We start from the raw sequence: 27,904 nt of genomic DNA, 5'->3' as shown, positions 1-27,904 counted from the left end.
CTTTGTAGCTTTCATAAATGAGTGATCTAATTTATTGTTTCAACACTGCAGTTTTTGGGGCAACAGATTTCTGAAGAACTTATCCCTGATTTAAACCAAATAACTGAATCTTCAGATTCTGTGGAGCTTGGGAGGTTGCTTCAGCTTATTTTAGGTTGTGCAGTCAACTGTGAAAAGAAGCAAGGTAAGTGAATTTCATACACTGGAGGATATCTCCTTTCTAGAAACAACCTGCATTGCTTTAGGAAATAGTGTAAAACTTACTATTAAAGGTTGACAGAAAGCACCCTGGAATGTAAGCCAGAAGATCTGAATTTGAGCATAGCTCTGCCATTAAAAAGCTATGAATCTTGAATATCCTAATTGTACTTGGGTTCTGAGATACGTATTCAGTGGCTAAATAAAACTGTTTTAATTTGTTTAATTTAGTATGTTCAGTGGTTAGCACTTAGTGGATATCCAATAAAAATTGTACTTACTTGATACCTCATCTCTTTCACATGGAAGATAACCATAGGTTGACTGAGATTTTCATAAATGAATATGCAGCAACTAAATTATAATCCAGGCTTCTTTAGATGATATTCTGCTCTTTTCAGAAGAATGCCTGTCCAGTGTATCCTCCAGATAAGCAGTCTGATGGCATAAATGGAACTGGTGTACTATATTGGTATATCTAAACACAGAGATCCAGATCCTGCTGAATACAAAAAGAACATTTTTGGTGGAATAGTAATGAATGAAATGATGAACTGAACAGACCAAGATCTACTTACTCAGGGGCTTGCATGAGTCTGGGGGATGAGAGTTTTGATGCTGGTGTTTTTTGCATGATTCTTCCAAACTTTGCCTTAGTACATCACCTTTATAAGAGACTGGTGGGTGCTTTAAGGTTGTAAAATACTTTCAGCCAGAACCTTAGAAAACGCATTCAGTGTTCTCTAACTAATGAAAAAAGTATGAGACAAGATAAATTCAACAAGAATTAATTTAAGAAGGAGAAACATGAAATATATTAAATCAACTATAGTTTATCAATTAAAAAGTGGTTGGGTATCAGAAAACTGATATTAGTCCATCTCTGTAATTAACTGTCAGCTTTTTCTAGGGCACGTCAGTACCCCACAGGCTTTTATTTCTCCTGGATAATGTCAAAGATGTCTAGATTAGTGTTTTTTTTTTATAAAAGTAAATATTTATTTGCTCATGGAAAGTTAAAACTTATATAAATGTTTAATTACAAGTTGAAAATAGTAATTCATTTATAAATTAGCAATTTTCTGTTATTGAGATCCTTTTTTTCATTTAATGCTTTGTTTTTATTTAAATTACTGGTTATTTATAACATTTTTGTGCTTAATTTTTGCATGTTTGTTAGTTAATCGTCTTTTTCAAAGAACCAGTCTTTCGATTTGATTCAATTTTGTTTGTACTGTTTAATATCTATTCCTTTATCTCATTTCTTCTATTGTGAATTAGTCAGTTCTTCCTATTCTAAGCTATAATTGACATTTTAAGCTATACTTTTCCCTTAGATTATGATTTTGTTGCTTCCTAGAAATATAGTATGTAGTATTTTCATAATTTAGTTCTAAGCATTACTTAGCAATTTTATCCTGAGTTTTTTAAAAGGGGATTTAGTTCCTAGATACATAAATAAAGTTTTGCAAGAAGTAAATATAAAGAAATTGTTTAATTTTCACTATTAAAAAAGTAAAGGATTATCTAATTTGATTTATTTTTTGAGGTATGTGTCTGGAGTCTCAATTTTTAGGAGTGAGCAGATAAAAAAAACTTGCAGTAATTTAATTAAGATTTAAAAACAAAATACATCCACAATATAAACATATTTTTACACATTTAAGTGAGAAATGATGTTCAGAACGATTCAAAAGTATTGCAAAAATCTTAGTCTGAAAAGAATGAACTAGTTTGTTTAACAATACCCTTTTTGTCTTGGTGGGGAAAGAGAATTTTTGTGACGGTTTCAGCAGACTTGAAACATTCCATTAACCAAAAAAATTCAGTTAAACGAAATCATTCCATTTCATATGCACCCGAATTGATTCTTCCTCCCAGCACAGCCCCATTGCATTTAGTGGTCAGGTGTGTACCAGAATCTATGTCCAGTTCTTGGCTTCGCAAATAAAAGAAAGATTTAGAGAACATTTAAACGTTTTCCAGAAGAATCATTAAAACAATGACAGTATTAGAAAATACTAAGTTACTGAAATTGTTTTAGCTGGAGAACCTACAGTTGATAGGAATTTAAATCTGCAAGTACAGGAAAGGCTTTTTCTCCTGATTGCTCATTTCCTATTGGGACAGAATCAGCTTATCTTATTTGTGTGTGTGTGTGTTGAGGGGCAGGGTAAGGTACAAGGATCTCCTTAAGATGAGACTCGGTGACTGTCATACAGATGTTTGCAGGAGTCTCTTCATTGAAAACGTCCCTGCAGTGAGTAGGTAATAGAATGAAACATTCTGGGCTTATATTTTATTTTATTTTTTTATTTTTTTAACATTTATTTATTTTGGGGGGCTTATATTTTAAGAATTTATTTAATGCAGGCATACCTCATTTTATTGTGCTTCACTTTACTGAAGTTTTTACAAATTGAAGGTTCATGGTAACCTGTGTCCAACAAGTCTATCAGCACCATTTTTCCAACAGCATTTGCACACTTTGTGCCTGTGTGTCACATTTTGGTAATTCTGGCAGTATTTCAAACTTCTTCATTATTATTAGTTACAGTTATCTGTGGTCTGTGAGCTTTGATGTTACTATTGCAGTTATTTTGAAGTACCACGAACTGCGCCCATCTAAGATGGTAAACTTAATCCATAAATGTGTGTGTTCTGACTGCTCCACCAACTAGGCATTCCCCCATCTCTCTCCCTTCCTCAGGGCTCCCTATTCCTTGAGACACACCAGTATTTAAATTAGGCCAACTAATAACCCTATGGTGGCCTCTAGGTGTTCAAGTGAAAGGAATAGTTTTGTATCTCTCACTTTAAATCAAAAGCTGGAAATGATTAAGCTTAGTGAGGAAGGCACGTAGAAAGCCAAGACAGGCTGAAAGCTAGGCTTCTGCAAAACAGTTGGCTAAATTGTCAGTTCAAGGGAAAAATTCTTGAAGGAAATAAAAAGTGCTACTTCAATGAACACATGAATGATAAGAAAGCAGAACAGCCTTATTGCCGATATGAAAAAAGTTGTAGTGGTCTGGATAGAAGATCAGACCAGCCACAACATCCCCTTAAGCTAGTGCCTAATCCAGAGCAAGGTCCTAACTCCCTTCAATTCTGTGAAGGCTGAGAGATGTGAGGAAGCTGCTGAAGAAAAGTTTGAAGCTAGCAGAGGCTGCTTCATGAAGTTTAAAGAAAGAAGCCATCTCCATCACATAAAAGTGTAAGGTGAAGTGGCAAGTGCTAATGTGGAAGCTACAACAAGTAATCCAGAAGACCTAGCTAAGAAAATTAATGAAGGCAGCTATGCTAAACAATAGATTTTCAGTGAAGACAAAACAGCCTCATATTGGAAGACTTTCACAGCTAGAAAAAAGAGAAGTCAATGCCTGGCTTCGAAGCTTCAAAGGACAGGCTGACTCCTGCTAATGTGGCTGGTGACTTGAAATTGAAGCCATGTTCATTTATCCTTCTAGAAATCCTAGGACCCTTAAGAATTACACTCAATCTACTCTGCCTGTGCTCTGTAAATGGAACAACACAGCCTGAATAACAGCACATCTGTTTACAACATGGTTTACTGACTGTTTTAAGTTCACTATTGAGACCTACTTCTCAGAAAATTAGATTCCTTTCAAAACACTGATGCTCATTGAGAGGCATCTGGTCACCCAAGATCTCTCAATGAGATGTAGAACAAAATTAGTGTTTTCATGCCTGCTAACGCAATATCCATTCTGCAGCCCGTGGATCAAGGAGTAATTTTGACTTCCAAGTCTTACTGTTTAAGAAATACACTTTGTAAGGCTACAGCTGCCACAGATAGTGATTTCTCTGATGGATCTGGGCAAAGCACATTGAAACCTGGAAAGGAGTCACCCTTCTAGATGCCATTGAGAACATGGGTGATTCGTAGGAATAGGTCAAAATACCAATATTAGTAGGAGTTTGGAATAAGCTGATTCCAACCCTCATAGATGACTTTAAGGGGTTCAAGGCTTCAGTGGAGGAAGTAATTTCAGATGTGAAGGAAATAACAAGAGAACTGGAATTAGTAGTGGAACTTAAAGATACGACCAAATTGCTGCCATCTCATGAGAAGATGTTAACAGATGAGTTGCTGCTTGTGAATGAGCCAAGAAAGTGGTTTCTGGAGATGGTATCTACTGTTGAAGATGCTGTGAAGATTGTTGAAATGACAACAAACAATTTAGAAATTACATAAACTTAGTTGCTGAAGCAGCATTAAGATTTGAGAGGATTTTGAAAGAATTTCTACTGTGGGTAAAATGCTGTTAAACAGGACTGCACACTACACAGAAATCATTTGTGAAAGGAAGAGTCAATGGATGTAGAAAACTTGTCTCATTTTAAGAAGTTGCTGCAGCCACGTAAGTTTCAACATCCAGCACCCTGATAAGTCAGCAGCCATGAATCAGGACAAGACCTTCCATCAGCAAAAAAATTGCCACTCACTGAAGTCTCAGATGATGGTTTAGCTTTTTTTTTTTTTTAGCAATAAAGTATTTTTAAATTAAGAAATGTACATTTTTCTTTAGACTTAATGCTGTTGACACTTGACTACAGTATTGTATAAACATAACTTTTATATGCACCAGGAAACTAAAAATTTCTTGTGACTTGCTTTATTGCAATACTTGCTTTTTTGGGGTGGTCTGGAGCTGAACCCGCAGTATCTCTGTGTTATGCCTGAACATGTGAATTCAGCCCATAATACTGAATATTTAACAGGAGGGAAGAAATTGTCATAACTGTTTTAAGCTTAATTTTAATTTCTTCTTTCTCTCTTCTATCAGAGGTTTTCTTTAAAACATTTAAGAATATTTATATGAATATTTTCAATTTGTCTTACTTGTTTTCAGTGGACATCTCTTGCAGAAAAGTAATATACTTGCATAAAGAATTATGTGTGGTAAATGAACTTTTATATTGTTAGTTGAATAGCTAAAGTACTATGGGTGAAGAGTAGTTTTTTTCAGATATTTTTCTTTAATCATAGAACATATTCAAAATATAATGACATTGGAAGAGTCTGTTCAACATGTGGTCATGACTGCTATTCAAGAGGTAAGTTATATCATGATCACGTATGTATGAAAATCCTAAATCAAATTCTATAAAACTGTTCATATAAATTTTGTGAATATGTATATTCCTGCTGTATGAACTTGCCCTTTGCTGTGGGTTTACTTATCTTTGGCTGTTGTGCTGTCCTTTTTTTTTTTGGTTTGTTTTGTTTGTTTTCAAAATTTCTTATAAGGAATTCAAATCTAATTTTAGTAGCTCTGCATTTTAAGAGATAAATTAATATTGATTGAAATTAGTATTGATAGTCAAGTTTCCTTAAATAACGTCAACTAAGCAGGATAAATAGCCTCTTCCCAAAGGAGGGAATAGGATGGGAATTTTCATGCCTTTTCTGTTTTTCTTCCAGCTAGGGCACTCTTTTATGAAATTTTAATATGTGTGTATCTCATGCATTTTCAGAAATGTGAGAAATGTGAGATGTGATAATACTTAGGTTTCAAAGCCAGTAACCTGGGTCCGAGGCGATCTGGTTATCTAAATTGAACCATAAAGATTCAGAATTCATTTAGTGCATGTTCATTCTTAAAACCAGACTGAAAGGCTGAGATGAAGTGGAGTGAAAAGGAAGCCTGAGGGAAAGCTGAGTAAGTGATAGTGAGGGAAACACAGTTTCGGAGGGGCCCGTCTTAGAGGGAGACCACGTGCAGTGCTTCAGGAGTGTGTGTGCTCTGAGTTTGCATGCCTGGTTTCAATTCAGAGTATCACTGTGCCTGAATAAATCTGCCTTTCATATGCAAAAAGTTATTTTACAGGATCCTTTTTTCATATAATTATAACTCCTACTTTTAAAATGACTTCTCACATTAAGAATTTTGCTACCTCACTTGTATTTAAATGAGTATTTTAAAAGTGTTAATTTATGTTATGGAAGAATCATTTCTTAATTATTTGTTAATTAGTTTTATTTAGTAATTCATCTTTTAGAACTTGTAATATAACTTTTCAGCACAGAAGTGTTTTAAATATATCTACATATTTCACTAATATAATGCTTGAACATTGTGTTGTTTAGCTTAAACCTCTGTAAAATTTTTGTTTGAATAGTATTATAAGGACCATCAAATTAAGACAAGGAAAAATTAAATATTAACCTTTTTACTGTCCTTTCAAGTAAATATTTTTACTGCATAAACATCACTTTATTGTACTTAATTTTACTATTTTAATCCTAGTTGATGAGTAAAGAAATATTGAGCTCCCCTGCAAATGATGCTGTTGGAGAATTAGAGCAACAGGTGAGTATCTCGGTATGTGAGGAAAATGTTGAAAACAATGATAAAGTAAATCACTGTCTTAAAGGCTTATGTAGGAGAGCATGTACAAGATTATTTTCTTCTGCAAAATTTACATTGTATATTCTGTTGTATAAGATCTCAATTGAATGTTAGTAAGTATGCGTTCCTTCATGAAGGCAAGTACTGTTGGTCTCCAGAGATTTTTATGATCATGTTTATGATCACATTAAGATCATGTTTGGAGAGCTGAGTGACATTGAACTTTCCTTTTGACGTCTGTAATACATATTTGGCCCATTCTATGTGGTTACACAATTAAATAGACAATTATTAAATTCTACTAAATTCTAATTTATCTAAAAACACAATATAATTTTTGTCATGGTTACTTTCCTCTAATACTGAAGAAATAGCTCAGTGATCCTGTGCTCAAGGCTTCTTTCCCTGGTTGTTTTACTTGAATGTTTTTCATGGGGAAGAAGGCACTCCCTCCTATGTATATCCCAGTCTTGGTTGTAAGGGAAAGGGTAAGAGAGAGGCAAATGCATCAAATACTTTTCCTGTTATATTTTTGGACACCTGTTTTTCATGAATGTCACCAGCCATCTTAAGAATTATTTCAACTTAAATTTTTTTTCTATAAAAGTTTTGTTTAAATTTAAACATGCTGTGTTCTAAATTTTTTTCTTTGATACAATTAAACAGTATATCCTCTAATACTCTTTTTATTTAAATATTTCACAAGGATTTACACAATTTTATTTCTCTGGGACCTTAGACTCAAATGTTACTGAGACTCTGAATATTATTTACAAGAAAACAACATATTAAGACTTACTTGTTAATAGGTAAAGGTAAAAACTATTTCCAGTATCAATGTATAACTGTGTTGTGATAAAAGTGTATTTTTCAATTTGTGTCAAAACACGATTTAATAAGAATTGGGACATTACCTATTTCAGCTTAAAAGGGCCCTGGAAGAACTTCAGGAAGCACTAGCAGAAAAAGAAGAACTGAGGCAAAGATGCCAAGAACTAGATATGCAGGTGCGGAAACGAAACCGATCTAAGAACAATGCCTCTTTAAACTTACAATAGTTTTATGTTAAGCGATTAATTGATTAAGTGTTTTGGTGGTTGGCTTTCATTTCATTGAGGGATCATTGAAAGGATTCGTTATACGCATGAATATTCAAACATGAATTTTGTAAATTTTTTTAAGTTGAAAATTGCTGACTTAACTACTTTTTTGAGATCATTTTAATTGTAGAATTTCAAGTATTTAGATGAGGCATTAGTGGTTTTGTAAAAAAGGGAAATTAAAGTATCTACTTCATAGGGTGCGAGGTGCTTTATGGAAGTACTTAGATGTATTTGACCCCCAATAAATGTGAGTTCCAAGATTGTTTTGCTGACAGTATGTGTACGTAAACACATGTATATAACTTTTGTGCTCATGTGCACATACATGTTAGCAAAATAAACTTGGCATGAGAGACAGTGGTTAATAGTTAAAGGGATAGATTTGTCAAACCAGACCACCTATATTCAGAATCTGGTCATGTTACTAACTGGTTGTATATGCTCAGGCAAATTGCTTAATTTCTCTATACTTTCTTTTTCTCTTTTGAGAAACTGTGTGATAATAGTATATATCTCCCAGAGGATAATGAAGGTTAAATGTATGCATACATACAGCACTTAAGGCAGGGCCTGGCATAGAAGCACTACATATATGTTTACGTATATTGTTGTTACATGAAAATGCAATTGTGAAAATTACACAGTGTCTTGAAAAATTATACATCGTAAAATGCTATAGATAAATTGTATTTTTTGTTCAAATAATGAGTACGTAAATAGTTGACTCTCTGAAAGTATGAGGACAAGTCACGAGTTGTAGTAGCATCATCTTTGCTTGATGAAATCAGTATTTAGAATGATAGGGCTGGGTAATATTTCTAACCTTAAAGGGCTTTCAAGTAAAGACAAGAAGTGACTTGGTCAGGGTGACTCAGCTTAGGGCTATGATAGTTCCAGAATCCAGGTCTTTTAACTTCATCTTTGAACACTAGCCTTCTATGTTTGAACAAAGCTAATTTTACATTTGAACAAAGCTAGTGGCTCAAAATTAGGGGAAATTCTACCTGTTCTCCTTTCTTCCTTCCTAACCACACTCACCTCACATATCATCAGACTGGTGCACACACATGCACAGCATCTGCAATGTTTTATTTTCAAATAAGACCATATCCTCCCTCTGGAAAACCTCATGTAAGAAATAGAAGATTGACTCCTTCAGGTGTTACCAGTCTCATGCAGGATCTCTATACAATTTTCTGCCAAATTCTAATTCAGTAAACACAAAATTCCGTGTTAAAATATTTCAGTGCTTGTAACACATAATGAAGAATATGTGATGATCTGATTTTATTCAGAAAGTGTAGACATCCCAAGTGTTGGCATTTTAATTCTAGTATCAAAGTAGAGTCAGTGCTCATCTATCTGCTACACACATGAAATGAGTGCAGAACATATAAGTAATTTAATAATTACTTATATATAATCAGAACAAAATATAATATATATCAGAACAAAAAGTAATTTATTAAAAACATGGAATTCATACAAGTGTATATGACACATCCCCCAATTTCATAAGGTAAATTGTTTTTGAAAAATGTTTACTTTTAATCATATATCATTTGAGAGTGATTTTAAAATTTGGGAGAATTCTTTTTTTAATACGTAACCAAATGAACCAAAAGAGAAAAATCAGCTGCAGAGAAATTCACCCAGGGCAGGTAAATAAGAAAAAGGGCATAACCAATGAAATTAAATTAAAAACTGGTACTCAAGGGAAGAAGCAGGCACATGATGTTGAGGGGGTGCTCGGCAGCAGCCCATGCAGGGGAATCAGCAGAAGCCCTGAGACTTCGCACTGCAGTCTCCCCAGCCAGAAGGAGAGTCACCCTTTGAGTCCTTCATTTTCTTTGACTGCGGAGGAGTGGGAATGAAAGATAAGAAGAAACTAAGGGCCTGTTTCTTTCTGATAGAAACAAGGGCTCTGGAGTCACACACTGAATTGGGGAACCGGTGTGATGCCCAGAGGAGTTCCTCCATGGGAATGGAGTATACTTCCCCCAACCGTAAGTGTAAGGAACTTATGCCTCAGAAGTGAGGGGCTAGCCCAGGTGTTACAAGAAGATTGCCCATTGGCACAGCTGCCCTCACCACCCCCATCACCCTCTTCCCTGACCACGCACAAGGCTGTATAGAGTGATGTGGGGAGAAAACAGTACCTTAGACGGGAAAATGTGCTGGGTCATGGGGTACAGTGGAGAGAATGTCCAAGAAGTCTTCACTGTGCTAGAACAAATAGGGTATCTTGACTGTCAATAAATGATGAACCTAGATGAAAAGAAACAAAATCTTGACATCTGTGTAAACATCATAGACAAACAAACAAACAAAAAAAAGACAAGAGCCAGTAAAAGATAACAGCCAAGGTCAGAATAGAACTTTTGCTTCCTGTTGTGTAACAGTTTCATAAGAACACATCAATAAAGTAGACTCGTGGGAGGACAACAAAGTGAAGTTTAGAAGCAAATTGCAGCTACACAGAAACGCATCAGTGAATAATGTCTAACAGCAAGCCTTACCCTAGTGAAGCTATCGAACTTCAAGAATAAAGGAAAAACAACTCAGTCACTTAGGTAGAAAAGGTCAGTCAGTCACAAAGACGACAAAGTCCGGCTCCTCTCCTATGTTCAGGCCAGGATACAGAGGAGCAACACCCACAGGATGCTGGGGCAGGGGAGCAGCATTAAATCCAGGTGAAGAGCTTAGGTGCAAACTCATGAGCCCTTCCTGGAGAAAACTACTTGTTTACATCATCGAGGTAGCAAACATGTTTTAATCAAAATAAAAAAATGTAAGAAGGGAAATTCTGTAGTGAAAGATCGGTGGTGAGGCTCAATACATTTAAATAGAGAACTGTGTTAGTTTTGTTGTGGACAAAAAAATGTTGCCTGCCATTTCAGGAAGCACAGTTGTCTACCATTCCTGTAAACAACGAACTGTGCCTCCCAGGATGGTGCGCCCCGCTGGGGAGTTCACAATGGAGAAAAACTAGATACTGGTCCTAGATAGTTAAGATGCTTATCAAAGGAATAATTTCAGTGAGCCCAGACTCTTGCATCTTCCCATACAGAGAAAAGCACTTAAGTCATTAACTTGAAATGTCTTTTTTTTTTTTTTAAGATAACTAGCAGTAATCTTTTGATATTCAACTACATGCTTATTTGTTTTCCAGCAAAAACTTCTACATATTCTGTCTCCCCCTCTTACCTCTTTGGAACAGTTCCTCAGAGCTATCTGAGAGTTTCTTGGGCTGTAGTCTTCAGTAAGTTCCCCAGATAAAACATAACTCGCACCTTTTAAGTTGTGCGTATTTTTTTTTCAGTCGACATGTGCAAGTTATAGATACTGGAACAACTGAAATTCTGACTCAGGAAGTCAGGAAGAAGCCAGCTTATGTGCACTTTAAAAAAAGAAAGGAAAAAATCCACATGAAGTTTGAAGTTTTGAGAAACTCTAATGTAGTTTTACAGTCCTGTTCCAAGATGATCATGGGGCCTTCTGGCAAGTTAGGACACATTTTACCAACAGCTCTTTATTACGCGTTTCCCAGCCATTATTCATAGCTCTTGGCAGCAGTAGGTAGACTTCTCCACTGACTGCAGTGACAGTGGCCGTTGTTCTTGCTTACAGCAGGTTAGAGAAGCGCATACTCCTACCCAGCGTTTTGTAAGATACGTTTATATATAGTGTGAGGCAGTGATTTTCAAACTTTAATGTGCCTACAGAGTACATGGTACTGGGCACGATGTGATAAAGGGGACTGCAGCTTTAGAAGTTTATTTTATATTTTATTTTTTAAATAAGCAAATATGAAAACAATATTAAGTTAAATCTGGGTGATGCAAGAAAATGAGAAATATTTTTGAGCTTTTCTTCTTTTCAGATTTTTGCACTTTTTGTATCTTAAATAGCTCACTGAGAGAGAGGAGGGAGAAACAGAGGGACAGAGGCGGGTACAGAGTGAACCTAAACGGAATATCACCACGGGAGCTTGTTAAATGTTGTCTAGAACCACCACGGGGCGTTCTAAGTCACCCATCTGGGGTGCGTCCAAGGCATTTGCATGTTTAATACCCGCTCCTGCACATCAGTGATAAAGGTGGCTCTGGAACCACAATGTGAACTATATGGATAGGGATAAACTTGGTTACCCAGCAGGTTTGAAAACTAAATTTCCCTCGCTCCTTTCCCTTCTGTAGGGGATTCCTACCCAGTTTGAAGACACAGTATTTTACCCATCTCTACCAGTACTTTTACGGTGGCCTCTCCCTTCAAGCTAGAATGAGATATTCTTTTATTTGTGCCACCCTCCCACCCCCACCTGTCCTGTAATTGTTTACATTTCTACTGTAAGGATCTTAAAAGGGCACCACCTCTCATTCTTTTTTGTGTCCCAATCATGTAGAATTGTACGTGACAGGTAATAGTCACTAAACTGCTTATATGACAAGGATGGATGCACGCATTGAATTTAGGAAGAGAAACTTTCCTCTATGGTCTGCCTGGTGATAGTTTCCCAGCCTCTGTGTTTCTCATTTGGAGGACAGTGTTTATAACTTGCCTGTGCTGTAGTTAATGCTGTCACTTGATTTTAATTTCCTATTATTAGCTCAGTGTGTCAGTATGTAGTCTTGTCCTCATAACTGGACTGACTTGATTACACCTATTGAAAGTTAATATATAAACAGCAAACTTGTGCTGTACTATGTGGGAAGTCATGATAGGTCAACCTTCTTTGAAACTAATCTTAATAAAATCACTTGTAAACTTCTGGTCTTATAAAAGTTTGCAGCCTTGGCTGTAAATTTTTAAATATGTCTAAATGAAAAAGAAATAGAATTGAGGGAGCAAATCATGCTTGTTACATAAATACATAAGTAAAATAAAAAATGATCAGGTACCGATATTGATGAGATTGTAAAATTACATGTTTTATCCATTTTAAATTACAAGCAGTTTCAGTGTGTAAATGGCTTCAGTTCAACTTTTTGTTATTGATTCATTAACCAGATAATGTGCTTATTGCCTGAAGACGTGATATTTAATTGATAATTTCCTACTATGAACCTAAAATGGTAACTTTGTGTATCTGTTGTATATTTTGGCTTATCAGATAACAGCATCCTAAAAACAAATTTATACCTAAAAGGGGAAACAAATTAATTCTTTGAAGTTTATTGATACATCAGATTTTAGAGACTTAGAAACATTTTCTTCCCAGAACTAAAGGCAAGCATAACATTTTGAAGATATTCTTCTTGTATGTATTAACTGTTTTCTCTATATTAAGAAAATTAAATTGATTTATTTTGTTTGACTCAAACCTCCTAGAATACAGAATAACAGAGTTAAAAGGATCCTTAGAAGTTATCTAGTCTGATTGGCCAAGCTACTTAATGGTTTAGTCAGAATTAGAATCCAGAACTTCACTCTAATCTAAGCTTTTTTGCTATTGATGCTTATAGTTTGTATATTTGTTTTTTAGGTGACAGCACTTCAAGATGAAAAGAATTCACTCGTTTCTGAGAATGAGATGATGAATGAAAAACTTGACCAGTTGGATGGATCTTTTGATGATCCAAATACAATGGTTGCAAAAAAGTATTTTCATGCACAGTTACAACTGGAACAATTACAGGAAGAAAACTTCAGGTAGCATTTTTAGTAGAAATCTTTCTATACAGTTCCATTAAGCTAGTGGCTAAAAAATCATAATATCGACAATAATTATTATGCATTATAAAGCATGTTTAGGACACTGATTAAACTACTGAAAATACTAAATGGTGTAAGTGGTTTCAGCCCTCACAGGGCTGTTAGGCAAGTGAGATACATACTTAAAAAACAAAGCAATTAAAAATAATGTGTTATAGACCAGAAACAGACTCACAGACATAGAAAACAAACTTGTGGTTACTAGGGGGGAAAGGGCAAGGGAGGGATAAATTGGGAGTTCGGGATTTGCAGGTACTAACTACTACTTTTAAAATAGATAAACAACAAGGTCCTACTGTGTAGCACTGTCAGGGAATTATATTCAATATCTGTAATAGCCTATAATGCAAAAGAATATGAAAAGAATATAGCACAACAAAGTGTTGCACACTCATCTCGTTCTTTCCCAACTCTGGAATCAGCCATCTCTCTGGGAAGCCCTGACTCCTTTTAGTGGAGAATGTTATTTAGAAACAAAGACCTATGCTCCAGATGAATTTTTCTATCATTGCTTCTAGGCCACCTCGGTGTACAGAGCTAAGGAAATGCACTTACTCAGGTTCATACCAGTCCGTGTTCACACACGTGTATATACTCATAGGTGCATTTATTGTCACACCTGCTGTTAGGAATGAGTTCATATTGACATCTGTTCATTTCAGGGTTCTTTCTAATCTCCATTTCCCTCCTCCAACAGTGAGAAACCTGGCTTCCATTTTCTTCAGTATATTTACTCTTGTGCTCAATTGCAAAACACACAGGAAAGAAGAATTGCTAACCCATACCTCTGTAAAAAACAAACTAATGCTAGACTTCAGTATGTTTGTGGTTCTTTTTTTCCCCCCCAAGATGACATTTACATATTGTGAAATGAATAAACAGTACAATTTGGCATGTTTTAACAGAGGCATATTGTGTAACTCACACTTTCATCGTTTGATAGACCATTTCTGTCACTACAGAAAGTTGCCCTTCGCCCCTTCCCAGTCAGCCCCTCCCTCCCAGAGGCTAATCACACTTCTGATTAATTTCACCATGGACAGAACTTCATGTAAATTGAGTTGCAGAACGAACTCTTTGGTGACTGGCTTCTTTTGCTCAGCATGTTTGTGAGATTTACCCATGTTGCTGAATGTATCAGTAATTCATGTTTTTTATTGCTGAGTAGTATTCCATTATATGAAATTATTTCACATTATAACACATTTTGTTTATTCATTTTCCTTTAGATGGGCATTTGGGTTTCCAGATTTGGGCTAATATAAATAAAGCTGGTATGAACATTGGATTACAAAACTTTTTATGAACATATTTTTCATTTCTTATTGGCAAACGCATGAAGTGGTATTACTGAGTTACACACTAGGTCTGTGTTTAATATTAAGAGAGCCTAGCAAACCATTTTCCAGAGTGGTCAGTGTTTTATAGTCCCACTAGCAGTGTTTGCTGTTGGTTGCTCTGCTTACTCTGCCTGTATAAAAAAAATTTGGCCTTGTCAGTGTTTAATTTTAGCTCTTACAAGGAATGTGTTAAGGCTGTCAAAATTTGGCTTTAATTTGCATTTTCTTGATAACTAATGATATGATAATCCCCTTTTCATATACTTACTGGCAATATATCTTACTTTGTGAATTGTCTCTTCACACTGTTGGCCTGTTTTTAAATTGAGTTGTTTGTCTTTATTACTGAGTTGTAGGTGTTTAAAAAATGAATATTCTGGGTACAAATCCTCTGTCAGATACATGTGTAGTAATACTTCACCCAGTCAGTGGCTTTCCTTTTCATTTTTCAAATGGTATCTCTTTTCAAAGAGTTTAAGTTCTTAACTTAGATGAAGTCTGATTTATCAGTATTTTTTAAGATTAGTGCTTTTTGTGTACTGTCTAAAAAAACCTTGGTCTACTCCCTTGTCATGAAAATACTGTTATATATTTTCTTCTAGGACCTTTATAGTTTTATCTTTTATCACCAGTTCTGTGATCCATCTTGAATTAATTTTTTGAAAATAGTGTGAGATGTGGGTGTCAGGCTTTATTTTTATTTTCCGTATGAGTATATAGTTATTCCTATATCATCAGTTGAAAAATTTTTATTGGAGTTACTCTCCATCAAATTGCTTTGGCACATTTGTGAAAAATGGTATAACTATAAAATTTGGGTCATTTTCTGGACTCTCAGTTCTTTCCCATTGATCATTTTGTCTGTCTTAATGCCTGAACTACTTGGTCTTGCTTGCTATAGCTCTAGAATAAGTCATTTAAAATTAGGCAGTGTGAGTGTTTCAACTTTGTTCTTTCTTTTCCACATGTGTTTGGCTATTCTAAGTTTTTTGCTTTTTCAAGTAAAATTGAGAATCAATTAGTTTCTATTAAAAAAAAAACCCTTTGTGATTATAAATTGGAATATGTGTGATTGATATCTTAACTATATTGAAAATTTCTATGAATATAGTATTTTCATCTATTTAAGTCTTTAATTTCTCTCAGCAGTATTATGTTGTTTCCAGCATAGTTTTATGCATACCTTCTGTTAATTTTATTCTCAAGTATTTTATATATATTTTTGCTATTACAAATGCAGTTACAAAAATTATTCTGAAAAGTTGCTGCTTTATAGATACTGAAAATTTTGTTTCTGGAAACTTGTATCTTGTATTTTGAAACTTCATGTCTTGCAAAGGTTCTTAATTCACTTACTGATTCTAGTAGTTGTTTGCTTAGGTTGAAAATCCTAAGGAATATTATCATCTTATCTATTAATAGAGTTTTATATCTTCCTTTTATTATTTCTGCCTTGTATTTATTTTTCTTGCTTTGAGCAGGAGCAAACGTCTTGCTTTTTTTTTGAGTCCTAAGAAGAAAATGTTCAATTAAGTACCATGAAGTTAGCTGTAGAGTTTTTTTTGCTTTTTATTAGGTTGAAGGAGTTCCCTTTATTTTTGCCTTGCTAAGAGTTGTTAGCATTAATTGGTGTTGATTTTTGTCAAATAACTTTTCTGCATCTTGAAAAGGTAGTGTGTTTTTTCCTTTCTTGTTCTTGAAAATAGGATCAGTTCATTTTTGAATGTTAAAAAATCTTATATTCTGGGGAAAAGCCACTTTGGTTATATTTTATTATCCTGTATACGTATGACTGGATTTGGTTTGGTAATACTTTAAAAGAATTTTTGTAACTGTCTTCATAATAGATACTGGTCTGTAACTTTTTTCTCTTGTAATGTCTTTCAGGATTGTCAGAGTTCTGCTAGTCTCATAGAATAATTGGGAAGTATTCTCTCTATTTTCTGAAAGTTTATGTAAGAATTATATTACTTCTTCCTTCAATATTTGATAGAATTTATCACTAAAACAGTTGGATCTAAGGTTTTCTTTGTGAAAGGGCCTTAAATGACAAATGTAATTTCTTTAATGGTCATGGGGCTTTTCAGATTTTCTGTTTCAGTTTGCTAAATTGTTTTTCTCAAGGCGTATGTTTATTTCATTTAAGTTGTTAACTTTAGTGACACAGAGTTGTTCATAATATTCATTTTTTATTGTCCCTTTACTGCTGTGGGAGGTGTAGTCATATTTCCATTTTCATTCCTGATATTGGTAATTTGTGTTTCTCTCATTTTTCTTGATCACTTTTGCTAGGGGTTCATCAATTTTATTAATCGTGTCAAATACCCTTTATTAGCTTTCCATATTTTAAGTTTTAGATCTCTGTTCTTTGTTTCTTTCCTTTCACTTACTTTGGATTTAATTTACTCTTTTTCTGGCCTTTTAATGTTAGTTGATTTATTCTAAGCCTTTCTTCATTTCTACTATAAGCCTTTAAAAGTGTATATTTCCCTCTAAGCACCGGTTTAGTTGTATCCCCCAAATTTTATTGGTTGTCTGATACTACTCAGTTTGAAATATTTTCTAGTTTCTAGTTTTCTAGTTTCTCTTGTGATTTCTTCCTTGACTCGTGGGTTATTTAAAAATGTATTACTTAATTTCTAAATATTTAAAGCTTTTCTACATACTTCTTAATGTGACTGATTTCTAATTTCCTTGTGGTTAGAGAACATGTTCCATGAGATTTTAATCTTTTAATATCTATGATGCTTAATTACTTAACATGTTTTATTGTGGTGAGTGTTCCATATGTACTTGCAAAGAACTTATGTTCTGTAATTTTTGACTGACATATTTCATGAATTTAATTATATCAAGCTGGTTAATAGTGTTATTCAGATCTCTTCTGTATTTTTACTGACATTTTTGTTTAGTTCTATCATTTGTCGGGAGGCTGGTATTAAAATTTCTAACAATGATTATGGATTTGTGGGTCTCTGCCTTTGATTCTATCACTTTTTGCTTTACCTATTTTAAAACTGTTTTTAGTTATATGCATCTTTATGATAGTCTTTCTGATGAATTGACACTTTTATATTTATGAAATATCTCTTTATATTTGGTAGTACTTTTTGTCTTAAAAAATTTTTTTTGTGTTAATATAACCAATCCAGCTTTCTTTGCTTACTGTTTTCATGGTATTTTTATAATCTTTTTCTTTTAATCTATCTGTATCTTTATATGTAAAAATATCTCTTGTCATTAGCATATACTTGAGCTTGCTTTTTTATCCAGTCTGATAGTCTCTGCCTTTTTAATTGGTGTGGTCAGCCCATTTACCTTTTATGTAGTTTTGATATGGTTCCATTTAGATCTGTCAGTTTCCTATATTTCATTTGTCATGTCTTTTGTGTTTATTTTTCTTCCTTCTCTGTTTTATTTTTGGTTGACCAAATCATTTTTAAATATGTGATTTTGATCATTGTATTATCATTTTAGTTTTTGTTGTTGCTGTAGAGTTTGAAGTATTTATCTTAATTTGTCACAGTCTACTTAGAGTTAATATTTTACCACTATACATGGTATGTAAATTTTGGATAACTTATATGTTTTTTTTTCATCTTTTGAAGTTAAAATTCCTGTTTGATCTAGAGAACCAAGCATAGTGTTTCAGAAGTGAAAATGAAAATCAAGAACAATGTTTCTCAAGTCTGTTTCCAAACAAAGAGCTGAAAAGTATCTTACTCCTTTAGTGTTTCTTCTTTTGATTGTAGAATTAAAAAACATTTTAGAAGTAAGTTTTGCTAAGCTCATGTCTCAGTGAAAAAACAAATGATAGAAGTTACATTAAAACACTTGTTTTCTTTATGCAAGGCTGGAAGCTGCAAAAGATGATTACCGTGTTCACTGTGAAGAACTTGAAAAGCAGTTAATTGAATTTCAGCATAGGAATGATGAATTGACTAGTCTTGCTGAGGAAACAAGAGCCCTGAAAGATGAAATAGATGTTCTTAGGTAAGGCATGTCTAAATATAATTATGTCACTTCTAAGTTATTACTTAGTCATTTCAGTATTCCATATTTTAATTAGGGGTTCTTTGAGTTATCCTTATGTATCAAGTAATTAGTCATTTTTAAGTGCAGGTTCTTAGCCTTTATTTGTTTTATTTTTGTTGATAGTATATATGCAGTTTAAGGATAGTAATCGATTCTTGCTAGGACAATTTCATATTAGAACTCATAAACCCCACATTTTAAAAAAATTTGTAAGCTGAGTTACTTTTAGATACATTTGGCTTGATCTTTTTGTGTTTACTAGTATACCTAGTGAAATTTTTGTGTAAGGAAACGCATTCTTACAATCTGTATTTTGACATTTGATAAAATAAAAATACAGACAAGAATCCTAACATTTCATGGTTATCTCAGGTTCTCTTATTGTCTTTGACAATATAATGTTTATATTTAGCTTTTGCCTGTCAAATGTTACTCAAGCACTCTGTGCACATGACTTTTATGTTTTCTGTTAAATTTTCTTAATTAGCCATTTTCTTGCATAGCTTTTAATGTCCATTTGAAACATAATCTTCATAACCATCAGTTTGAACCTGCATTGATATTGAAGTGATTTGGTTTATTTATTTTTTTTTGTTCTAGTCCATTTGTCAGGTGAGCACATCCCTAAAGTGCTTTGCCATATGAATTATAAGTTGAGTCAACTTCCTGAGTATATGAAATACTTAGAACAAAACTATTTCAAACATTATGTGCAAAAGCAGAACTGGCCCGCAGGCTGCAGGGCAGCTCAGAGTTGTTCAGTTGTATTTACAGAACCATTCTTCTCGTACATTGTTCTAATGTATAAGACAGTTTGATAATTTGTTGTGTCAAATTTGAAGCATTTTTATTTTGATGACTTAAAAAGGTTGAACTTTAGACAGTTTTAGGCCTGAGTTTGTTTTTACAGTTCTCACAAAGTTTGATTTCTTTGCTCTGTCTCTTTCTCATTTTTTTTTTTTTTTGGCCAATTGATAGATAATTAATTTGGAAGACTCCTTTTAACAGCCAGAATAAAATCATTGTGTGTGTTTACTAGGTTTTTTTTTTCACAGAGTAATGTTTAGTCTTTATTCTTATAGGGCTACTTCTGATAAAGCAAATAAACTGGAGTCCACAGTTGAGGTATATCGTCAGAAGCTACAAGATCTGAATGACCTTCGCAAGCAAGTGAAAACATTGCAGGAAACAAACATGATGTACATGCATAATACTGTCAGCTTAGAAGAAGAATTAAAGAAGGCAAACGCGGCACGTACCCAGTTAGAAACATACAAGAGACAGGTACGATGTCTTAACTTTTTTAGTCAATAAAATTGAAAGAGTTCCACTTTGTTATTCCATTTGATACCTTAATAATGATGAAGTGAAAAAATATTGCCTTTGAGCAGCTGTGAGCTTATTATTGTCATACATTTCTTCCATCTGTAATTTTAGTTCAGGGCTTGATAACTGAGTTTGAGTTATCTAGGTCTTTTACATTTTTACTGGCTTCTGAGCTTGTGTATTTTTTTGGACATTTTATTGTTTATTGGCATTTCTGGTAACCAGTGATAAATGCCTAGAGAATGGAGTTATAACCTAAAATATTCTGTTTTGCTATTTCTCAAACAACCTAGAGAAACAGAGTAGAAGGCTGATTTTATTTCTGGCTAAATTATTATTTGGGTATTTTAAAACTTATGTTAATTCTTATGTACATTCTATTTCCCCAAATTTTTAGAATTAGACTATAATCTTACTATAAATTTTATTTTCAATAAGTTTCTCATTTATTGAACTCTGAAAAACTATCAATAGTATATACTCTTACTTTTTCCTTTCATTTCTGACAAAAGGTTCAGGATCTTCATGTTAAACTTTCCTCCGAATCCAAAAGAGCAGACACACTAGCATTTGAAATGAAGCGGCTTGAAGAAAAACATGAAGCTTTACTTAAGGAAAAAGAGGTAAATGTAAACATAATTGACACGTAACGTGTCTGTCTTGTTTTAGTTTATTTTTAATACTATCCTTGCTGTTCTAAGAATGGAAGTGTATAACCAGTTCTTTTTCTATCTTTCTCCAAATTGAAATTGTTGATGTAAGAGAAAGTCTTGTAAAAATTCTTTATGCAGTTTTGTTAATTTCCTTCACAAAGGAAGCTGAAGTCACAGAGCCAAGGTCCTATGTCTCAGTGCATGCTTTCTAACTCTACACTGTCAACTCTGTGAGAGCAAGGACCATAGATTCAGTTTTTTAACAGCTTTGTTAAGGCATAATTTATATACCATAAATTTCACCCATTTAAAATACATAGTTCAGTAGTGTTTAGTGTATTCACAGAGTTGTGCAATCAGATGATCACAGTCAAATTTTAGAGCACTGTCATTACTCCAGAAAGGGACCCCATACCCTTTAGCAGTTGCTCTGCAGGCTCGTCCCCCTGCCTGCGGACTGAGCAGCCATTAACTTACTTCCTGTCTCTGTAGATTTGCCTAGTTCTGTCCACAGTATGTAACCATACACTTTGTAGTTTTTGTGACTGGTTTCCTTCATTTCATGTAATGCTTTCAAGGTTCATCCATGCTGGAGCCTGTATCAGTACTTCACTCATTTTTATTGCTGAATAATACTCTATTGTATGAATATACTGTATTTTATTTATCTGTGCATCAGTTTATGGGCATTTGGGTTGTTTCCACTTTTTGGCTACTAAGTAATGTGGCTATGAACACTTAACGTACAGGTTTTTATATGGGCATATGTTTTCATTCCTTGAGTATCTGTACTTAGGAATGGTATTGCTGGGCCATAGGTAACTATGTTTAACCTTTTTAAGACCCACCAGAATGTTCTAAGGTGGACAGACCATTTTTCATTCTCCCCAGCAATTTGTGAAGATTTCAATTTCTCCACATCCTTGCCAACACTTACTACTTTTAATTTTGGCTATCTTAGTGGGTATGAAGTGGCATATCATTATGGTTTGATTTGTATTTCCCTATTGACGAATGATGTTGAACATCTTTTCATGTGTTGACCATTTTTATATCTTTGACAAATGTCTCTTCAAATTCTTCGCCCATGTTTTATTTAGATTATTTGCTTTTTTATTTTCAAGTTCTAAGAGTTCTTTATGCATTCTGGATAGAAGTCCCTTGTGAGATATATGATTTGCAGATATTGTCTCCCATTCTATAGGTTGTCTTTCCACTTTCTTGATGGGATTTTTTGTTGTTGAAATATAGTTGATTTACAATGTTGTTTTAGTGTCTGATGTACAGCATAGTGATTCAGTTATACATATATATTCTTTTTCATTATAAGGTATTATAAGTTATTGAATTATAGTTTGCTATACAGTAGGACCTTGTTTATTCTGTATATAATAGTGTGTATCTGCTAATCCCAAACTCCCTACCCACTTCTTTCCCCTTTGGTAATTGATTTTTGTATGGTGTGAAATAGGCTTCTGACTTCATTCTTTTGAGTGTGGATATTCAGTTGTCTCGGCACCACTTGTTGACAGAACTGTTCTTTCCCCCATTGAATTGTCTTGGTGCACTTGTTAAAATCAATTGCCCATAAATCAGTGGGTAAAGAACAATTCTGTCAACAAGTGGTGCCGGGACAACTGAATATCCACACTCAAAAGAATGAAGTCAGAAGCCTATTTCACACCATATAAAAGTTAATTACAAATTGATCACAAAGTAAATAAAAGCACTAAAACCATAAAACTCCTAAAAGAAAATACAGGAATAAATCATTATGACCTAAGGTTACTCAGTGGTTTATGCTCAAAAAAGCACAAACAGAAGAAAAAGGTAACTTTGACTTCATCAAATGAAGAACTATTCTGCTGCAAAAAAAATACCACCAAGTTTTTACACAGCAAAGGAAAACATAAACAAGATGAATAGACAACCTACAGAATGGGAGAAAAATTTGCAAGTGATGGGACTGACAAGGGCTTACCCCCAGAATATACAAACTCACACAACTCAATAACAAAAAACCTTTGCAAACTGAATGCGTTTTCTTTTTCTTGCCCAACTGTCCTGGCTAGAACCTCCAGTCCTTTGTTGAATAGAAATGACAAGAGTGGACATCCTCCTTTTGTCCCTGATGTTGGGGAGAAAGTGTTCACTCTAACCAGCGTGGGTGTTGGTAGCTGTGGGTTTTGTTTGTAGGTGCTCTCTGTCAGGTTGAAGATGTTTTCCTCTTATTCCTAGCTTGTTGCATGTTTTTATCATGAAAGAGTTTTGGATTTTGTCATTTGCTTCTGGGTCAGCAAGATGAATTAATGTGGCATGTTACATTAATTTTTGAGTATTAAATGAGTTTGCATTCTTGAGGTAAATTCTTCTTGGTCATAAGGTATAATCCTTTCTGTGTTGCTAGATTCAGTTTGCTAGTATTTTGTTGAGTGTTTTTCAGTCTATATTATAAGGGATGTTGGTTGGTAGTTTTCTTTTGATATCATTTGTTTGGTTTTGTTATCAAGGTGATACCACTAGAATGAGTTGAAAAATTTTTCCTGCTTTTCAGGTTTTAGTTTACTTAAAGTCTTTGTCTAGTGTCTCCATCCACTAAGGTCATCTCGTTGACTCTTTCTGTTGACTTTTTTTTCCTGTGTAAGGATGACCTTATTTCTTTGTGTGTTCTGTATTTTTGTTGAAAGTATGACATTTAAGATAATATAATATTTCAATGCTGGAAATCAGGTTTCCCTCAGCCTCAGGATTTGTTGTTGCTGGTGTTTTAGTGACTCTTTTGGACTAATTCCAAAAGGTCTTCATGCTTTGTAATATGTAGCCACTGAATTCTCTGCTCAGTTGCCACTGGGGTCAGTTAATGATTGGTCACATATTTCCATAGATGCCTGGAACCAATATCTTGCCAGAGGACTCCGTGTGTATTTTGGAAAATACCTGAAATTCTCAAGCAGTTTAAAATTCTGCCTTTGCCTTCATTTCCTGTTTACACAAGGCCTCAACTTTATCCAGAGTTGAGATACTGGGCCCTCAAAGGTCTTCTCTGGGCTTGCACACACCTCTCTACATGGCTGGCCTCCTGGATCTCCAGGATTATGTCAGAGCTTTTCAGAGTCCTCTGTGGATCTCTCGTTTCTCCGCTCTTCCTTAGAAGTTCTTGGCAAGACTCTTCTGTTTGTCCTTACTGGCATCATTGCTTCCAGCAGCTGCAGTGAGAAACAATTGCTGATGACTGGTTTTGACAGATGCCTTAGGAACAGGGATTTTCCTACACAGCTAGCACCCAGTCAGCTCAGATAATGGAAAGTATGACTGGAGCTTCTCCAGGGTGCTGTGAGACAGACCAAATTGTGATGGTTCTCTAAGGACCTAAGGACGGGGCTTTTAGGAGGAGTTTCCTAGCCAGTTTGCCCCTTCTAAGCTGCTGCTTTTCAAAGCTACAGAGATTGGGAAGCAGCTGGTTGTCAAGGCTGTTGCAGAGCTGGGGAGACGGTGATAGTAGTAAGGCTTGTTAAAACAACAAAAAGCTCAGTATTATGAGATTTAGCAGATTTTCTTTAACAAATGCACCTTAGATCATGGCAGACCTTTGGTTAATTTTGAGAGTCCTGAAAAGTTGATTTTGACAAATTTGCTAGTGTTTGCATTGCATTTATGAGGGGACACATTTATAGGGGTCCTCGTGCCTGACTGTAGTTATAATTTGTAGTGTTCAGAGATCCCTAGGATCCTCTGGCTTAAGGACCCTTGGAATCAGTTACCAGTTTATTGATTTGAACCATATAATGGACGGAATAGGGTTTTGTTTACTGACTTGAAATATAACATTTAAAATATGATTTTATGTTTAAGTACTTTTCATGTGCCAGGAAAATCATTTAAATATGAGCCTTTTGCACGGAACCTAGAAATTTGTCATTGGCTGTCAGCTGTAAAATAACATAGCTAATGTTAGGAAGTCCTAGCATGCTATCCCTGGGAAATAGTGTTTTTCTACAAATTCATACCTCCAGTGTGCTGCTGATCACTTCTTTCAGTAGACTTTCACAGCAGTAATAGAAAGAAATAAGAAGCCTTCAGCATCTCTTACACACCAGACTATATCTGGGACGTTAGACAAACTTTTACCTCATTCGCTACTCAGAACACCTTTGCAAGGGCTTATGAAAATCAGTTTGCCCATTCTGATGGTAAAGATCTAAAGCCAAAGAATCAAATAACTTACCTTAGATAAAATAGCTGGAAGCAGTGAAACTGAATTCAAGCCATGATCTGGTTGCCTCCAAAGTCCATGCTTTTTTTTTTTTTAATTACTTTACAGTTGCATATTTGTACTCTGTTGCATAACTATATTCATTTGGTTCAAAGATAAACAGGTGAGGAAATCGCAAGCTTTGTGTTGTATGCAAGAGAAAATTACCCATTTAGCACTGGAACTAAAACATTGTGATTTTTAATTAACTAAAAAAAATTATCAAATTCACACGTTAAGATAAATTATTTTAAGCATAAAGTACATTGCTTCTGGGCAGAATTAACTATTTTGCTTATATAAACAATTGTCTTTCAGAGACTAATAGAACAGCGTGATACACTGAAAGAAACGAATGAAGAGCTTCGATGTTCACAAGTACAACAGGATCACCTAAACCAAACAGGTGAGCTTTGTTATATTTAGAAAAGACCATTTTAATGGTAGAAATACTGAAATGTTAATTTATTTTTGTTGTTGTTATTATTTAGATGCATCTGCTACAAAAAGTTATGAGAATCTTGCTGCTGAGATTATGCCAGTGGAGTATAGGTAAATTTGTTTTTAATCAATTGATAACCCATACCTAATATTAGAAATGTGATTTCTTCTTTTTGTAAATTTCTAAGCCTTTAACATTTTCCATTTTACAAGTCATAGAGCTTGAAAATTACTTTGCCTCAAGTGCTTACACTTTCTGAATCAGACTGTTACTACTACTACAGCAGTTTCAAAATTTATCAAAAATAGAATTTCCCTTACTAGCTAAATAACATATTCTACTTTTTATAATATGGCCCTTATTGTGTTGAACTTCTTTTCTTTTTCTATCCTTAGACTCTTTGGTAACTTTTTAAAATGACAGCTATTGAGTAGACAGGAATTTCCTTTTTAAAAATCTGTGTAAAATCTTTTTAGTATATGGCGTTCAAATCCACGTGAGTGGAAAAAGTAGGAGAGGAGCTGTAGACTTCAGAATTAAGCAGAAGTTAAATAAAATACAAATTTTAGAGGCTCTTCTTGACCCAACTTTTATTTTGGTATTTTACTGTTATGTTTACTTCTAGATATCTGACTAATCTGGTATTTTTAGGGTTTCCTTTTCCATTTTTGTGGCAAGTTTTATTTACTAATTACTTCAAATTGTACTCTTTATTTAAACAGCTTTATTGAGATACAATTCATTCATTTACAGACAGTTTGGTGGGTTTTAGTATAGTCACAGAGTTGAGTAACCATCATCACTACCTAACTTAGAACATTTTCATCCCCTCAAAAGATACCCTGCACCTCTTAGCAGTCATTCTCCATCCCTGCCTCCCCTCTGACTCCAGGCAACCAATAATCTACTCTTTGTCTCTGTGAATTTGTCTGATGGACATTTCGTGTGCTTGGAATCATACAATATGCAGCCTTCTGTGACTTTGTTCACTTTGCATAATGTTTATGAAGTTGTTGATTATCAGTTTGTTCAGTTTTTTTGCTGTTAAGATAGATCTCCTTACATGCTGGACTGGAAACTAACTTGCACTTTTTATTTAGTAATATCCAGTGATATTAATCATTGACAAGTAGCCACATGAGCCTATTTTTGAAAGTTATGGTGCTGGCATTCAGGAAAACAAAAATTGAGATTAATTGAAGTTAGTTGCTTTTGGGGAATGGGATTTAGGAGGGCAGCAGGTCAAAGAGCATTACTTTTTTATTTAATACCATTCCTATCATTTGCATTTTTAAAAATATATGTATTTAAACCTTTAATAAATTTTTTTCTAAAAATAAAAAATCTAGAGATACCCAGATCATAAAAGTGTATTTAAAAATTTTAGGAAAACTATAGTTTCTTAAATTTGCTGCTTTTTATTTATATATTTTCTAAGGATGTGCTTTGTATTACCTTTAGTGTAAATAGTTTCTACATTATCAAAGTGAAATAATTCATATTATGTCTTAGGGATTTGAGTAATAAAAATTCAATGGTATATATGATATAATCTTATACCTGTACTTTTAAAAACTACTTTTTTTGAGACATAGTCTTAACAATGCACAGATTTTTAAAACACACTTTTGGAAGTTTTGGTAATATTTTAAAGTGATAGCTATTGGGTAGACAGGAATGTCCTTTTTTAAAAAGTGAAGAATGTAAAAACTTACATTTAAAAAATTTAAAAACAAATTTTGCTTTTTAACCTCAGGGAGATGTTCATTCGACTGCAACATGAAAATAAGATGCTTCGATTACAGCAGGAAGGTACTGAGAACGAACGTATCGAAGAGCTTCAGGAGCAGCTTGAACAGAAGCACCGCAAGATGAACGAACTGGAAACCGAGCAGAGGTGACACACTTCTTTATAGTTGATAATCATAACGATTTAATCACCTAAGTAGTTAAAATAATTAGTTAGGATTTGCAGAAGGAATTTAAATTTTTTATTTTATCTCTTACTACTCATTATTTTTAGCAGACTTTGTTAACCAGGTTGCTTATTCTTGAATTTCACTTAAATTTTGTCATTTGTGAAGACATCTAACAAATAAATAAATGACAGCCTGGTTTTCCACTGCAGTCTGGTACATAGATTGTGAAGTCAAATTTGAATCATACCTCTGCTTAAACTGGGCAGGTTACTTAAATTCATACTGGTGCTGTAAATTGGAGGCAATACCTATTTGCAGGTTGTTAGGAAGGTTGCAGATAATGTGTGTAAAGCCAATGATACACTTATCTGATACCAGTGAAGTGCTCAAAAATGATAATATTTTTTAAAATAACATTTATGTAGTGCTTACTAGTGCCAGGCACTTTTCTAAGCACATTCAGGTATTAATTCAGTAACTTCTCCCAATAATGCTGTGAAGTAGTAACTATGAATATCTCTCTTTTATGGACAAGGAAGCTGAGGTA

At 34.2% G+C, this 27,904-nt stretch overlaps 1 protein-coding gene and 1 long non-coding RNA gene across 4 annotated transcripts in view; one reads left to right on the top strand and one right to left on the bottom strand.

The window, feature by feature from the left end:
- The window catches only part of HOOK1 (hook microtubule tethering protein 1), a 56,830-nt gene that overhangs the window by 14,726 nt on the left and 14,200 nt on the right, over nt 1-27,904 (top strand). Inside the window, exons 5-15 of the mRNA XM_010984565.3 lie at nt 52-184; nt 5,210-5,277; nt 6,471-6,533; nt 7,496-7,579; nt 13,161-13,327; nt 18,583-18,723; nt 19,848-20,049; nt 20,604-20,714; nt 25,315-25,402; nt 25,488-25,548; nt 27,195-27,335. Coding sequence (XP_010982867.1) covers nt 52-184; nt 5,210-5,277; nt 6,471-6,533; nt 7,496-7,579; nt 13,161-13,327; nt 18,583-18,723; nt 19,848-20,049; nt 20,604-20,714; nt 25,315-25,402; nt 25,488-25,548; nt 27,195-27,335 — 1,259 coding nt within the window. The remainder of the gene's footprint in view (nt 1-51; nt 185-5,209; nt 5,278-6,470; nt 6,534-7,495; nt 7,580-13,160; nt 13,328-18,582; nt 18,724-19,847; nt 20,050-20,603; nt 20,715-25,314; nt 25,403-25,487; nt 25,549-27,194; nt 27,336-27,904) is intronic.
- LOC116156888 (uncharacterized) lies at nt 89-27,228 on the bottom strand. 3 transcript variants are annotated; one of them, XR_010383812.1, is made up of 8 exons: nt 27,154-27,228; nt 24,970-25,136; nt 23,804-23,950; nt 10,883-11,075; nt 9,835-9,943; nt 777-945; nt 480-700; nt 89-167 (listed from the first exon to the last, which is right to left on the bottom strand). It is a non-coding gene; the product is annotated as an uncharacterized LOC116156888 (long non-coding RNA). The 3 variants fall into 3 exon arrangements; XR_010383811.1 differs by having other exon boundaries at nt 23,804-25,136; XR_010383813.1 differs by having other exon boundaries at nt 480-697; nt 23,804-25,136.

The sequence above is a fragment of the Camelus dromedarius genome, chromosome 14 (assembly GCF_036321535.1).
Source record: "Camelus dromedarius isolate mCamDro1 chromosome 14, mCamDro1.pat, whole genome shotgun sequence".
Classification (NCBI taxonomy): domain Eukaryota; kingdom Metazoa; phylum Chordata; class Mammalia; order Artiodactyla; family Camelidae; genus Camelus; species Camelus dromedarius.
Note: the sequence above shows the minus strand (reverse complement) of the source record. Positions and strands in the feature narration are given on the sequence as shown.